Genomic DNA, 16700 nt, shown 5'->3' with positions numbered 1-16700 from the left:
ATAATAAAACCGTGCTATTAAAAGTTTACATATCAGGTAAGGGGTTTACCAAAAAAAAAAAAAAAAAAAAAAACTCTTCGATGAACTATGCAGACATAAGAGCGAAAACCAAAAGTGAACTTAGCGACATATTGCGTAGGCAAAACGTATATTTTTATCAAGATGCCAACACACACCAATTACGTACAGCAGTGAAAAAATCATGGAAGACACGCATGAGCTAGGAAATACGGCGCCAAGCGCAGACGAGACTATGCATGCAGACATTTTTGCAGTCCCGGTTGAGCGCGAGATAGATAGAGACAACCGTAGTGCACAACACGCAGTAAAAGCGGCGCCAGAAGAATATGGTGAAAATGTGCAGAAGGCTCGAGAAGCATTCATGCCGCGACAAGACAACGCTTGTTCGAAATTGACCATGCGATCAGATGAATACGAAGAAGAATCGCGCCGTTTGCAGCAGTTGGAACAATTGTACGTTTCTCGCAAGCGCGGAGAAAGAGGCTATGGAGTTGGAAACGCCGAGAGATTGCATCGACTTGACACACATTGAGGCGTTGATGCGTCCATTTTCTGGAGATGACGACCAGGCTGTAACCAGTTGGATAAGTAACTTTGAGGACATTATGAATTTCCATGGTGTATCCGAGTCCAAATGCTGGATATTAGCGAAGCGGCTGCTAGGCGGATCGGCGAAGGCGTACATCGACCATGTGGCGCCTTTGACTTGGCAATTGATGCGAGCAGAATTGCTCAACGTCTTTGAGCAGAAAGTGACAGCGTGGGACATTGGAAAGCGACTGGAGGCACGGAAAATTGCAAATAATGAAAGCGCATTGCAATATTTCGTCGCAATGTGCAGCATAGCGTCGCAAGCAGACATGGCCACGAGCGATGTGGTCAAATTCATCGTAGAGGGACTGCAGGACAAGACGGGCATGGCAGCATCCATGCTATATTGCAGCACACTCAACGAGTTGCGTGACAAGATGGTCACTTATGATAAGGTCAGAAGAGCTCCTGGCGTCGTAGCAATTCGTAGCGAAGGTATGACAAAGGGAAAACTAAATGTGAGTATGGCTCTTATATCGTATCTTTCGTAGTGATCAGACGTGTTTTTGTTTTGCGCTCCGCATTTTTTCCTTTTGTTTTGAATAAACAGCCGGTGTTTTCCTAACTAAATTCTAAATTTACTTCCTAACCAGACAACAATCTGGAAACCTATTCTATTACGCGAGTGCATGCCTTTTGATTTGTGTTAAAACATTATTTAACTTTTTATTTTTCGGCGTCGGCTTGTGCTTGTGCTTGTGTTTGTGTTGTTGCAGTGAGTGAGTACGCATTACATTGCATTGCAGTCCGCTCTCGTCTGGTAGCTTTTGTTGTTTTATCACTCTCTCGCTATCACCTCAACTTCAATAACTGTTCTTTCTCTCTCGCTCTTTAAACTTTCTGAGCAATAGCGCTCTCTGCTTAGTAGCTCTCGCTATAACCGCTCTCCACTCTGCTCTCTTTTTTTTACCAATTCCGCTTTGAGCGTTGTCTGGCACATTGGTCTGATACCAATTTGTTTTGCAAATAATAGTATATATATAAATAAATAATAAAATAAAATGGAATACGCTGTGGTCTGTGCCAAAAAAAGCTGTAAGAAGCAGATCACCCACGATCAGCCGAATGTCCCCTGCTGGCTCTGCGACAGCGTAGTGCACGCAAAATGCGCTGGATTTTCTGGCCTCGTGAGTGATGCTATAGCCAAACGTAATGGCTTGCATTACAGTTGCGAGGCATGCCGTGCGGTGGAGAAAGACATGGTGGCTTTCATGAGGCAGACGCGGAGTGGCTTTAAGGAGCTGACCGTTGGTTTTAAAAACCAATACGATCGGCTCCTAGCCATGGAGGCTCAGTTTAGCGGTTTAAAACTGCTGAATGAGTCTCCGAGGCGCAAAAAGGTCACTCCGCGGGATCTGCAATTGCCAACCGTCACTCAGCCGTGCGCCGCCGAAAAACTGACTCCGACCACTCCAAGTGTGCAGCAGTTGATCTCGTTTGCCACTCCAAGGGCAACGACAGCTGCTGGCGACGCAGATCCGGTAGCCGAATTCATCGCCTCGGAGAATGTGCAGCCAAGTACGTCTGCAGCGTCCGTGTCCGTGGTGTCCGCAAGTTCGCTAGTTGTCCCGTCTATACCGATCCCACCAGTAAATAGACGTTCCGGACCTCCGGATATTGCCACCACAGGTACTAGGCCTGTGGTGACTAAACCACTGGTGGGAGTCCCACCAAAACGACAAGTTTTTGTTTCACGGCGTGCCCCTGACCTCACATCTAATGATGTAATTGCTTTTATTCAAAGCAAAATAAAAGCCGTGGGTTTAAAGGTGGAGAAATTTAACTTCTCTTATGCCAGGGAGATAGCCTCGTTTAAGATAAGCATCTCCCCAACTCAATTTGACACCATTTGCTCCGCCAAATTTTGGCCGGAGCATTTGGTGGTGAAGGAGTTTAAGGCTAAGAAGAAGAATAGCCCATATCCCTTCCAAACCTTTCCAGTGTGCCACCCTCAACCTCAACCTCAACTTCCTCTTCCTCAACTTCCCGTCTTGCTTCCACCTTTCCAAAAAACTAACTTCTCTTTTAGTAACCTATCAGAATGTAAGAGGCTTGCGTAGTAAGCTCAGCATTCTTTTCCGGGATAGTGTTGCATTTGCTTTCCACGTTATTGTGTTTACTGAAACCTGGTTAAAGCCGGACATTCTTAGTTCCGAGGTTTTGGCAGGTCGGTACACAACTTTTAGAAAGGACCGTTCGTCTCGACGGGCAGGGGGGTTCTAATTGCAGTGGACTCTTACTTCACGTCGGAACACTTCACAGTCCAAGTTCAACAGGAACTGGAATTCCTGTGTGTAAAACTGATTCTTCCCGCTTTCGCTATATTCATTACTTGCTCGTATATCCCACCTTCTTCGGATATTTCAATTTATGAGCAGCACTTGTCCGCTTTAACCGCTGTTTCTTCCTCGCTATCTGGGGATATTCAAAAATCTCAGAGACTATTAAGGCTAGAGTAACCAAATTTGGTATCCGCACTCCTGTTAGATCTTACTATAAAACGTGTATCTCAAAATTTCGCCCCACCCCCTTCCGCCCACACAAAGGACGAAAATCTGTTGCATCCACAATATTGCACATTCGAGAGAACCAAAAATGCAGAATCATAGATAATGACCATATCTATCAGATTGCTGAATGTGTATCAGATCAGATAATTTTTATAGCCAAAAGGAACAAATCAATTTGCAGTGGCTACGCAGAGCCCGACGTGACGCTCAGACTGATTTTCTGTCTCTCTCGCACGCACTCTTTGTCGTGTCGTTTAATATTAGCGGCGTCTGCCGGAGGAGAGTTATACTGACTAAGTATCGGGTATAACCGTAGAGTTGCGGTGTCCGCAGCAACTCACAACGTTCCCCCTCGTTTTTTTAATTTCCGGAGAAATATTTCTGCAAAAATTTGTGGAAATTCAAAATAAACGAGGGGGAACGTTGTGAGTTGCTACGGACACCGCAACTCTACAGTTATACCCGATATACCCGAGTCAGTATGGCTCTCCTCCGGCAGACGCCGCTAATATTAAACGACACGACAAAGAGTGCGTGCGAGAGAGACAGAAAATCAGTCTGAGCCTGACGTCACGCGCTGCGTAGCCACTGCAAATTGATTGGTTTCCTTTGGCTATAAAAATGATCTGATCTGATCCAGATTCAGCAATCAGATAGATATGGTCGTTATCTATGATTCTGCGTTTTTAGTTTTCTCGAATCTGCAATATTGTGCATGCAACAGATTTTCGTCCTTTGTGTAGGCGGAAGGGGGTGGGGCGGAATTTTGAGAAATACGTTTTATAAAGAGATCTAACAGGAGTGCGGATACTAAATTTGGTTACTCTAGCGATAATAGTCTTTGAGATTTGTGAATATCCCCAGATTTTCGTCCTTTGCGGGGGCGGAAGGCGGTGTGGCGAAATTTTGAAACAAACTCGTTTCGGAACGATATATTAGGAGTGTGGATACCAAATTTGGTTGCTCTAGCTTTTGTAGTCTCTGAGATCTAGGCGCTAATGTTTTACTCTAAGCAAAGCCGCCTATGCTACGTGTGTGTTAGAGAGAGACAGGGCGAGAAAAAATGAAATTGTTTTCTTGATGCTGGCTATAATAATAATACGATACGAATATATATACTTTATGGGGTCGGAAACGATTCCTTCTGGACGTTACACACATCCACTTTTACCACAAATCTAATATACCCCAATACTCATTTTGAGTATCGGGTATAAAAAGAGTGTAATTTTTGGATTTTAGAAGGCGACTGGTTCCATTTCACTTCCTGTTGCCTTTGGACCTCCAGCAACTCCTAATAGGGTATGGCTGTTTTAGGAGCTATCTACATACATATGTACATCGTTTTAGTCATGAAAACGACGCAAACTGCCCGACGTGAGGCGTAGAAGAGACCTTTGAACGTATGTATTCTGTTCACCTGCTCAAGGTTCAACGTACAGCGAAGCGGCTTTGGCGGAGACATACGGAGCGCCGGGAACATGGTCAACAATATGGTATCCGGAGACCACTGCTGGTCAAGAGTATTTGGATTCGTCCGATGTCGGGCGGAAATTGAGAGAGCTGGAGCGGCTCCACAATGGCATAGAAGGATGGGCCCGCCCGCCCCTGCGGACCAGAGACTCGCTGCAGTCCCGCAGGGAACTCAAGAACGACTTTTCCTTTGCGGTCTGGTCCAGTAACAAAACAGAAAAACACTTCGCTCGCTTCCCGTTTCTCTCTTCGAATCCAGAGCAAACCTTGATCAATAGACCTCAACTAAATAGTTTATTTTTAATGATCGTTGACCGAAATTGATTAATAATGAGTTCTACACAAATAGTAATGGATATATAAAAAGCTTTAAATTGAACTTAGTCGTCGTGGCTTCATGTGCGTGATGTGTTCTACTCCCAATGTTTTGGTGTACCTCCTGGTCATGTCCTATTTTGTCGTTAAGGTAAGTGTAAAGTGTAAAATATTTGTACAACCAATTACCAACATCTCAAAGATCGCTTGTCGAGTGGAGTTCACGAACATAAAGTGCAGTTCTGAGGACAAGGAATTCTCCGATTTTAAATATTGTTATCTGAAATCTGTGAACCGGAGCTACAAATATCTATCGCTGAAAGTCAATCTGTTTCAAGTTCCCGTTACCAATGTCTCGGTATGTTTGTAAAGGTGAGCTTACCGAATTTTATGTTGTAATTTTGTTGCATTTCAGACGAAAATAGGACTGTACAAGCGATTCAGTGGATATAAACCATTAATTTACAATTTAACTGTGGATGCCTGCAAATTCCATAAACATCAAAAAACCTTCCCCATTGTATCATATTTTTATGAGTTAATGAAAGATTTTTCAAATATGAATCATTCATGTCCCTACGATGTAAGTAAAGGGAAGGCGGAAGGGGGTGTGGCGAAATTTGGACACGAAACGGTCAAGGTCCGATATCACAGGAGTGTGGATACCAAATTTGGTTGCTCTGGCTCTTATAGGTTCTGAGATCCTTGAACTCATATTTTGCAATTGGCAAAACCGACCATGAAACCTGTGTGTTAGAGAGAGACAGAGCGAGAAAGAATGAAATTGTTTTCTTGATTCTGGCTATAATAATTATATGATCTGGTTGAGATCTTACATTCTAAAACATATAGTCATCCTCTACGATTCTGCGTTTTTGGTTTTATCGTATCTTTAAAAATGTGGATGCCACAGATTTTCGTTCTTTGTGGGAGCGGAAGTGGGCGGGGCGAAGTTTTGAAATATTTTTGTAGCAGTGACATATCACAGAAGTCTGGATCCAAAACATCGTTACTCTAGCTCTTATAGTCTTTGAGCACTAGGCGCTGAAGGGGACGGACAGACGGACGGACGGACGGACGGACAGACGGACAGACAGACATGGCTCAATCGACTCGGCTATTGATGCTGATCAAGAATATATATACTTTATGGTGTCGGAAACGATTCCTTCTGGACGTTACACACATCCACTTTTACCACAAATCTAATATACCCCAATACTCATTTTGAGTATCGGGTATAAAAATACTTCGCTCGCTTCTCGTTTCTCTCTTAAAATCTAGAGCAAACTCGTGATCAATAGACCTTAACTAAATAGGTTTTTTGAATGATCGTTGACCGAAATTGATTAATAATGAGTTCTACTCATATAGTATTGGATATATGAAGAGCTTTAGATTGAATTTAGTCGTCGTGGCTTCATGTACGTGATGTGTTCTACTCCCAATGTTTTGGTGTACCTCCTGGTCATGTCCTATTTCGTCGTTAAGGTAAGTGTAAAGTGTAAATATTTGAACAACAAATTACCAATTACCTCTAAGATCGATTGTCGAGTGGAGTTCACGAACATAAAGTGCAATTCTGAGGACAAGGAATTCTCCGATTTTGAATATTGTTATCTGAAATCTGTGAACCGGAGCTACAAATATCTATCGCTGAAAGTCAATCTGTTTCAAGTTCCTATTACCAATGTCTCGGTATGTATGTAAAGGTGAGCTGACCGAATTTGTTTGTAATTTTTTTGCATTTCAGACGAAAATAGGACTGTACAAGCGATTCAGTGGATATAAACCATTCCTTTACAATTTAACTGTGGATGCCTGCAAATTTCTTAAACATCAAAAATCCTTCCCCATTGTATCATATTTTTATGAGTTAATCAAAGATTTTTCAAATATGAATCATTCATGTCCCTACGATGTAAGTAAAGAGATGATTCATTGATTATGTAAATATTTATGTATATTTTATAGCATGATCTACTATTGGATAAGCTTACCATCGAGCATGTCAATAACCGATTCTCGAAAACTCTGGACTTTCCCGCGGGCGATTACTTGATCCACTTGCACTTTCTGGCCTACGGCATTTTCTCTTATTATTATCAATAAATGTTCTTATGTTTTGTCAAAACAAATTTCTAAATTAAAAAATATCATTTAAATGTAGTATTTTTACTATTTTCAGAATGACAACGGTGACAATGGCAAGAGGATAATTGTTTTACGGTTTTAGCAAAATGGTATTAAAGCTATGTAGTTCCTAATGCAAAGCTGATATTCAATAGTAGTTATAAATTTAAATGTTAGCTAAATAAAACAATGTGAGGAAATATTTTATGGCAACTTGGAATACACTAAAATTCATATTTTTGTCGTCTGTATCGATGTCATAAAAAATTCTTCAATATAATTCAATGCTTTTCATTAGTCCTTCAAGCAAAAATATTGAGGATCCTACTATTTTCTTTTATATTCTATTTTTATAACCGATACTCAAAATGATTACAGGTGTATATTCGATTTTTTCGGAAAATGCATGTGTGTAACGCCTAGGAGGAAGCGTTTCCGAACTCATAAAGTCTATATATTCTTGATCAGTATCAATAGCCGAGTCGATTGAGCCATGTCTGTCTGTCCGTCCGTCCGTAAAGGCCACATTTGTGCCAGGTCAACCTGTCAGGTTTTTTTTTTTTTACTTCAAAAAAGCAATATGGGTGTAAACTTATTTGAAAAATGCATCAGGTTCACTTAAAACTTTGCATATGATTTTGGTTTTGTTTTTCAGGATCCGAAAAACAAAAATTTTTGGCTATGGCTAACTGGACATCTAACTCACCGATCATGTTTCGCACCGTGAAATGAATATTCTTCTATATTCAGTTGGACCCTTTGACCAGTGGGTGGTGCAGAAGACGCGACTAGACATAATGCAAGTTCGCCCGTTTTGTGTACATAGCTGGGTGTCCTGGACATCCTTGGGAACTGTGTTCGCGACTGTGGATGCTGTTTCGGCCAATAGTTTGCCCGCATCCGCCATGCTGAGACGTTTCAGGGACCCACGATTTAGTCCAACATGGCGATGGAACGGCTGCAGCGCATTGAAGCTAAAATCAAATGAACCAAATGAAACCACCAAAAATGCCAATCGGCCGAAAACATCGATATTTTATATCATGCAAAAATAATAGCATACAAAGTCATATATTTTGCAATTAGTGGACTTTTTACAGAAACCAAGAATAGGTTTCAGGAGATACATATGTATATAGTGACATATCCATAATTCCCCACATCCCATACACATTATGTTTATGTACAATTCATCCACCCCATCCACACAAGTAACAGGACCCCACTCAAGAATCAATAACTGTTTCTTCCCATACTCCAAGCTAGGGCCCCCATAATATAAACAATGGACCACATTGTTTCATCAACATTAGAATCACGCCACTCTCGAGAAATCTATTCTTTAGAATCACGCCACTCATGAGGACCAATCAAAGCTACGTATCTTTCGTAGTGATCAGACGTGTTTTTATTTTGCGCTCCGCATTTTTTCCTTTTGTTTTGAATAAACAGCCGGTGTTTTCCTAACTAAATTCTAAACTTACTTCCTAACCAGACGACAATCTGGAAACCTATTCTATTACGCGAGTGCATGCCTTTTGATTTGTGTTAAAACATTATTTAACTTTTTATTTTTCGGCGTCGGCTTGTGCTTGTGCTTGTGTTTGTGTTGTTGCAGTGAGTGAGTACGCATTACATTGCATTGCAGTCCGCTCTCGTCTGGTAGCTTTTGTTGTTTTATCACTCTCTCGCTATCACCTCAACTTCAATAACTGTTCTTTCTCTCTCGCTCTTTAAACTTTCTGAGCAATAGCGCTCTCTGCTTAGTAGCTCTCGCTATAACCGCTCTCCACTCTGCTCTCTTTTTTTTTACCAATTCCGCTTTGAGCGTTGTCTGGCACATTGGTCTGATACCAATTTGTTTTGCAAACAATAGTATATATATAAATAAATAATAAAATAAAATGGAATACGCTGTGGTCTGTGCCAAAAAAAGCTGTAAGAAGCAGATCACCCACGATCAGCCGAATGTCCCCTGCTGGCTCTGCGACAGCGTAGTGCACGCAAAATGCGCTGGATTTTCTGGCCTCGTGAGTGATGCTATAGCCAAACGTAATGGCTTGCATTACAGTTGCGAGGCATGCCGTGCGGTGGAGAAAGACATGGTGGCTTTCATGAGGCAGACGCGGAGTGGCTTTAAGGAGCTGACCGTTGGTTTTAAAAACCAATACGATCGGCTCCTAGCCATGGAGGCTCAGTTTAGCGGTTTAAAACTGCTCAATGAGTCTCCGAGGCGCAAAAAGGTCACTCCGCGGGATCTGCAATTGCCAACCGTCACTCAGCCGTGCGCCGCCGAAAAACTGACTCCGACCACTCCAAGTGTGCAGCAGTTGATCTCGTTTGCCACTCCAAGGGCAACGACAGCTGCTGGCGACGCAGATTCGGTAGCCGAATTCATCGCCTCGGAGAATGTGCAGCCAAGTACGTCTGCAGCGTCCGTGTCCGTGGTGTCCGCAAGTTCGCTAGTTGTCCCGTCTATACCGATCCCACCAGTAAATAGACGTTCCGGACCTCCGGATATTGCCACCACAGGTACTAGGCCTGTGGTGACTAAACCACTGGTGGGAGTCCCACCAAAACGACAAGTTTTTGTTTCACGGCGTGCCCCTGACCTCACATCTAATGATGTAATTGCTTTTATTCAAAGCAAAATAAAAGCCGTGGGTTTAAAGGTGGAGAAATTTAACTTCTCTTATGCCAGGGAGATAGCCTCGTTTAAGATAAGCATCTCCCCAACTCAATTTGACACCATTTGCTCCGCCAAATTTTGGCCGGAGCATTTGGTGGTGAAGGAGTTTAAGGCTAAGAAGAAGAATAGGCCCCCCATATCCCTTCCAAACCTTTCCAGTGTGCCACCCTCAACCTCAACCTCAACTTCCTCTTCCTCAACTTCCCGTCTTGCTTCCACCTTTCCAAAAAACTAACTTCTCTTTTAGTAACCTATCAGAATGTAAGAGGCTTGCGTAGTAAGCTCAGCATTCTTTTCCGGGATAGTGTTGCATTTGCTTCCCACGTTATTGTGTTTACTGAAACCTGGTTAAAGCCGGACATTCTTAGTTCCGAGGTTTTGGCAGGTCGGTACACAACTTTTAGAAAGGACCGTTCGTCTCGACGGGCAGGAGGGTTCTAATTGCAGTGGACTCTTACTTCACGTCGGAACACTTCACAGTCCAAGTTCAACAGGAACTGGAATTCCTGTGTGTAAAACTGATTCTTCCCGCTTTCGCTATATTCATTACTTGCTCGTATATCCCACCTTCTTCGGATATTTCAATTTATGAGGAGCACTTGTCCGCTTTAACCGCTGTTTCTTCCTCGCTATCTGGGGATATTCAAAAATCTCAGAGACTATTAAGGCTAGAGTAACCAAATTTGGTATCCGCACTCCTGTTAGATCTTACTATAAAACGTGTATCTCAAAATTTCGCCCCACCCCTTCCGCCCACACAAAGGACGAAAATCTGTTGCATCCACAATATTGCACATTCGAGCGAACCAAAAATGCAGAATCATAGATAATGACCATATCTATCAGATTGCTGAATGTGTATCAGATCAGATAATTTTTATAGCCAAAAGGAACAAATCAATTTGCAGTGGCTACGCAGAGCCCGACGTGACGCTCAGACTGATTTTCTGTCTCTCTCGCACGCACTCTTTGTCGTGTCGTTTAATATTAGCGGCGTCTGCCGGAGGAGAGTTATACTGACTTAGTATCGGGTATAACCGTAGAGTTGCGGTGTCCGCAGCAACTCACAACGTTCCCCCTCGTTTTTTTAATTTCCGGAGAAATATTTCTGCAAAAATTTGTGGAAATTCAAAATAAACGAGGGGAACGTTGTGAGTTGCTACGGACACCGCAACTCTACAGTTATACCCGATACTAAGTCAGTATGGCTCTCCTCCGGCAGACGCCGCTAATATTAAACGACACGACAAAGAGTGCGTGCGAGAGAGACAGAAAATCAGTCTGAGCCTGACGTCACGCGCTGCGTAGCCACTGCAAATTGATTGGTTTCCTTTGGCTATAAAAATGATCTGATCTGATCCAGATTCAGCAATCAGATAGATATGGTCGTTATCTATGATTCTGCGTTTTTAGTTTTCTCGAATCTGCAATATTGTGCATGCAACAGATTTTCGTCCTTTGTGTAGGCGGAAGGGGGTGGGGCGGAATTTTGAGAAATACGTTTTATAAAGAGATCTAACAGGAGTGCGGATACTAAATTTGGTTACTCTAGCGATAATAGTCTTTGAGATTTGTGAATATCCCCAGATTTTCGTCCTTTGCGGGGGCGGAAGGCGGTGTGGCGAAATTTTGAAACAAACTCGTTTCGGAACGATATATTAGGAGTGTGGATACCAAATTTGGTTGCTCTAGCTTTTGTAGTCTCTGAGATCTAGGCGCTAATGTTTTACTCTAAGCAAAGCCGCCTATGCTACGTGTGTGTTAGAGAGAGACAGGGCGAGAAAAAATGAAATTGTTTTCTTGATGCTGGCTATAATAATAATACGATCCAATTCAGATTCCGCAGTCTTAAAGATATGGTCATTCTCTACAATTCTACGTTTTTGGTTTTCTCATATCTTTAAAATTGTGGATTCCACAGATTTTCGTCCTTTGTGGGGGCGGAAGTGGGCGGGGCGAAGTTTTGAAATATTTTTGTAGTAGTGACATATCACAGAAGTCTGGATCCAAAACATGGTTGCTCTAGCTCTTATAATCTTTGAGCACTAGGCGCTGAAGGGGACGGACAGACGGACGGACGGACAGACGGACAGACAGACAGGGCTCAATCGACTCGGCTATTGATGCTGATCAAGAATATATATACTTTATGGGGTCGGAAACGATTCCTTCTGGACGTTACACACATCCACTTTTCCCACAAATCTAATATACCCCAATACTCATTTTGAGTATCGGGTATAAAAAGAGTGTAATTTTTGGATTTTAGAAGGCGACTGGTTCCATTTCACTTCCTGTTGCCTTTGGACCTCCAGCAACTCCTAATAGGGTATGGCTGTTTTAGGAGCTATCTACATACATATGTACATCGTTTTAGTCATGAAAACGACGCAAACTGCCCGACGTGAGGCGTAGAAGAGACCTTTGAACGTATGTATTCTGTTCACCTGCTCAAGGTTCAACGTACAGCGAAGCGGCTTTGGCGGAGACATACGGAGCGCCGGGAACATGGTCAACAATATGGTATCCGGAGACCACTGCTGGTCAAGAGTATTTGGATTCGTCCGATGTCGGGCGGAAATTGAGAGAGCTGGAGCGGCTCCACAATGGCATAGAAGGATGGGCCCGCCCGCCCCTGCGGACCAGAGACTCGCTGCAGTCCCGCAGGGAACTCAAGAACGACTTTTCCTTTGCGGTCTGGTCCAGTAACAAAACAGAAAAACACTTCGCTCGCTTCCCGTTTCTCTCTTCGAATCCAGAGCAAACCTTGATCAATAGACCTCAACTAAATAGTTTATTTTTAATGATCGTTGACCGAAATTGATTAATAATGAGTTCTACACAAATAGTAATGGATATATAAAAAGCTTTAAATTGAACTTAGTCGTCGTGGCTTCATGTGCGTGATGTGTTCTACTCCCAATGTTTTGGTGTACCTCCTGGTCATGTCCTATTTTGTCGTTAAGGTAAGTGTAAAGTGTAAAATATTTGTACAACCAATTACCAACATCTCAAAGATCGCTTGTCGAGTGGAGTTCACGAACATAAAGTGCAGTTCTGAGGACAAGGAATTCTCCGATTTTAAATATTGTTATCTGAAATCTGTGAACCGGAGCTACAAATATCTATCGCTGAAAGTCAATCTGTTTCAAGTTCCCGTTACCAATGTCTCGGTATGTTTGTAAAGGTGAGCTTACCGAATTTTATGTTGTAATTTTGTTGCATTTCAGACGAAAATAGGACTGTACAAGCGATTCAGTGGATATAAACCATTAATTTACAATTTAACTGTGGATGCCTGCAAATTCCATAAACATCAAAAAACCTTCCCCATTGTATCATATTTTTATGAGTTAATGAAAGATTTTTCAAATATGAATCATTCATGTCCCTACGATGTAAGTAAAGGGAAGGCGGAAGGGGGTGTGGCGAAATTTGGACACGAAACGGTCAAGGTCCGATATCACAGGAGTGTGGATACCAAATTTGGTTGCTCTGGCTCTTATAGGTTCTGAGATCCTTGAACTCATATTTTGCAATTGGCAAAACCGACCATGAAACCTGTGTGTTAGAGAGAGACAGAGCGAGAAAGAATGAAATTGTTTTCTTGATTCTGGCTATAATAATTATATGATCTGGTTGAGATCTTACATTCTAAAACATATAGTCATCCTCTACGATTCTGCGTTTTTGGTTTTATCGTATCTTTAAAAATGTGGATGCCACAGATTTTCGTTCTTTGTGGGAGCGGAAGTGGGCGGGGCGAAGTTTTGAAATATTTTTGTAGCAGTGACATATCACAGAAGTCTGGATCCAAAACATCGTTACTCTAGCTCTTATAGTCTTTGAGCACTAGGCGCTGAAGGGGACGGACAGACGGACGGACGGACGGACGGACAGACGGACAGACAGACATGGCTCAATCGACTCGGCTATTGATGCTGATCAAGAATATATATACTTTATGGTGTCGGAAACGATTCCTTCTGGACGTTACACACATCCACTTTTACCACAAATCTAATATACCCCAATACTCATTTTGAGTATCGGGTATAAAAATACTTCGCTCGCTTCTCGTTTCTCTCTTAAAATCTAGAGCAAACTCGTGATCAATAGACCTTAACTAAATAGGTTTTTTGAATGATCGTTGACCGAAATTGATTAATAATGAGTTCTACTCATATAGTATTGGATATATGAAGAGCTTTAGATTGAATTTAGTCGTCGTGGCTTCATGTACGTGATGTGTTCTACTCCCAATGTTTTGGTGTACCTCCTGGTCATGTCCTATTTCGTCGTTAAGGTAAGTGTAAAGTGTAAATATTTGAACAACAAATTACCAATTACCTCTAAGATCGATTGTCGAGTGGAGTTCACGAACATAAAGTGCAATTCTGAGGACAAGGAATTCTCCGATTTTGAATATTGTTATCTGAAATCTGTGAACCGGAGCTACAAATATCTATCGCTGAAAGTCAATCTGTTTCAAGTTCCTATTACCAATGTCTCGGTATGTATGTAAAGGTGAGCTGACCGAATTTGTTTGTAATTTTTTTGCATTTCAGACGAAAATAGGACTGTACAAGCGATTCAGTGGATATAAACCATTCCTTTACAATTTAACTGTGGATGCCTGCAAATTTCTTAAACATCAAAAATCCTTCCCCATTGTATCATATTTTTATGAGTTAATCAAAGATTTTTCAAATATGAATCATTCATGTCCCTACGATGTAAGTAAAGAGATGATTCATTGATTATGTAAATATTTATGTATATTTTATAGCATGATCTACTATTGGATAAGCTTACCATCGAGCATGTCAATAACCGATTCTCGAAAACTCTGGACTTTCCCGCGGGCGATTACTTGATCCACTTGCACTTTCTGGCCTACGGCATTTTCTCTTATTATTATCAATAAATGTTCTTATGTTTTGTCAAAACAAATTTCTAAATTAAAAAATATCATTTAAATGTAGTATTTTTACTATTTTCAGAATGACAACGGTGACAATGGCAAGAGGATAATTGTTTTACGGTTTTAGCAAAATGGTATTAAAGCTATGTAGTTCCTAATGCAAAGCTGATATTCAATAGTAGTTATAAATTTAAATGTTAGCTAAATAAAACAATGTGAGGAAATATTTTATGGCAACTTGGAATACACTAAAATTCATATTTTTGTCGTCTGTATCGATGTCATAAAAAATTCTTCAATATAATTCAATGCTTTTCATTAGTCCTTCAAGCAAAAATATTGAGGATCCTACTATTTTCTTTTATATTCTATTTTTATAACCGATACTCAAAATGATTACAGGTGTATATTCGATTTTTTCGGAAAATGCATGTGTGTAACGCCTAGGAGGAAGCGTTTCCGAACTCATAAAGTCTATATATTCTTGATCAGTATCAATAGCCGAGTCGATTGAGCCATGTCTGTCTGTCCGTCCGTCCGTCAAGGCCACATTTGTGCCAGGTCAACCTGTCAGGTTTTTTTTTTTTACTTCAAAAAAGCAATATGGGTGTAAACTTATTTGAAAAATGCATCAGGTTCACTTAAAACTTTGCATATGATTTTGGTTTTGTTTTTCAGGATCCGAAAAACAAAAATTTTTGGCTATGGCTAACTGGACATCTAACTCACCGATCATGTTTCGCACCGTGAAATGAATATTCTTCTATATTCAGTTGGACCCTTTGACCAGTGGGTGGTGCAGAAGACGCGACTAGACATAATGCAAGTTCGCCCGTTTTGTGTACATAGCTGGGTGTCCTGGACATCCTTGGGAACTGTGTTCGCGACTGTGGATGCTGTTTCGGCCAATAGTTTGCCCGCATCCGCCATGCTGAGACGTTTCAGGGACCCACGATTTAGTCCAACATGGCGATGGAACGGCTGCAGCGCATTGAAGCTAAAATCAAATGAACCAAATGAAACCACCAAAAATGCCAATCGGCCGAAAACATCGATATTTTATATCATGCAAAAATAATAGCATACAAAGTCATATATTTTGCAATTAGTGGACTTTTTACAGAAACCAAGAATAGGTTTCAGGAGATACATATGTATATAGTGACATATCCATAATTCCCCACATCCCATACACATTATGTTTATGTACAATTCATCCACCCCATCCACACAAGTAACAGGACCCCACTCAAGAATCAATAACTGTTTCTTCCCATACTCCAAGCTAGGGCCCCCCATAATATAAACAATGGACCACATTGTTTCATCAACATTAGAATCACGCCACTCTCGAGAAATCTATTCTTTAGAATCACGCCACTCATGAGGACCAATCAAAGCTACGTATCTTTCGTAGTGATCAGACGTGTTTTTATTTTGCGCTCCGCATTTTTTCCTTTTGTTTTGAATAAACAGCCGGTGTTTTCCTAACTAAATTCTAAACTTACTTCCTAACCAGACGACAATCTGGAAACCTATTCTATTACGCGAGTGCATGCCTTTTGATTTGTGTTAAAACATTATTTAACTTTTTATTTTTCGGCGTCGGCTTGTGCTTGTGCTTGTGTTTGTGTTGTTGCAGTGAGTGAGTACGCATTACATTGCATTGCAGTCCGCTCTCGTCTGGTAGCTTTTGTTGTTTTATCACTCTCTCGCTATCACCTCAACTTCAATAACTGTTCTTTCTCTCTCGCTCTTTAAACTTTCTGAGCAATAGCGCTCTCTGCTTAGTAGCTCTCGCTATAACCGCTCTCCACTCTGCTCTCTTTTTTTTTACCAATTCCGCTTTGAGCGTTGTCTGGCACATTGGTCTGATACCAATTTGTTTTGCAAACAATAGTATATATATAAATAAATAATAAAATAAAATGGAATACGCTGTGGTCTGTGCCAAAAAAAGCTGTAAGAAGCAGATCACCCACGATCAGCCGAATGTCCCCTGCTGGCTCTGCGACAGCGTAGTGCACGCAAAATGCGCTGGATT

General features: G+C 41.5%; 2 protein-coding genes across 10 annotated transcripts; both read left to right on the top strand.

Moving 5' to 3' along the window:
- The first annotated feature begins 4269 nt into the window (after positions 1–4269).
- On the top strand, positions 4270–8224 carry LOC108158064. Of its 5 annotated transcripts, none has more exons than XM_033398461.1 (4): positions 4270–5061; positions 5113–5268; positions 5326–5493; positions 6885–7077. In XM_033398461.1, exons 1-4 carry the CDS (start codon positions 4993–4995, stop codon positions 7020–7022), a joined length of 531 nt encoding a protein of 176 aa, XP_033254352.1. In that variant the 5' UTR covers positions 4270–4992; the 3' UTR covers positions 7023–7077. The 5 variants fall into 5 exon arrangements, with proteins under 5 accessions (XP_033254352.1, XP_033254350.1, XP_033254353.1 ...); XM_033398460.1 differs by lacking the exons at positions 4270–5061; positions 5113–5268; positions 5326–5493 and adding exons at positions 6086–6401; positions 6453–6608; positions 6664–6831 and having other exon boundaries at positions 6885–7067; XM_033398459.1 differs by having other exon boundaries at positions 4270–5268; positions 6885–7091.
- A 3712-nt stretch (positions 8225–11936) lies between these two features.
- LOC117193739 lies at positions 11937–15860 on the top strand. 5 transcript variants are annotated; one of them, XM_033398466.1, is made up of 4 exons: positions 11937–12698; positions 12750–12905; positions 12963–13130; positions 14522–14714. In XM_033398466.1, the coding sequence occupies exons 1-4, from the start codon at positions 12630–12632 to the stop codon at positions 14657–14659; spliced, it is 531 nt and encodes a 176-aa protein (XP_033254357.1). In that variant the 5' UTR covers positions 11937–12629; the 3' UTR covers positions 14660–14714. The 5 variants fall into 5 exon arrangements, with proteins under 5 accessions (XP_033254357.1, XP_033254355.1, XP_033254358.1 ...); XM_033398465.1 differs by lacking the exons at positions 11937–12698; positions 12750–12905; positions 12963–13130 and adding exons at positions 13723–14038; positions 14090–14245; positions 14301–14468 and having other exon boundaries at positions 14522–14704; XM_033398464.1 differs by having other exon boundaries at positions 11937–12905; positions 14522–14728.
- The last annotated feature ends 840 nt before the right edge of the window (positions 15861–16700 follow it).

The sequence above is a fragment of the Drosophila miranda genome, assembly GCF_003369915.1.
Source record: "Drosophila miranda strain MSH22 chromosome Y unlocalized genomic scaffold, D.miranda_PacBio2.1 Contig_Y2_pilon, whole genome shotgun sequence".
Taxonomy (NCBI): domain Eukaryota; kingdom Metazoa; phylum Arthropoda; class Insecta; order Diptera; family Drosophilidae; genus Drosophila; species Drosophila miranda.
The sequence above is the reverse complement of the archived record's forward strand: the minus strand, read 5'-3'. Positions and strand labels throughout refer to the sequence as shown.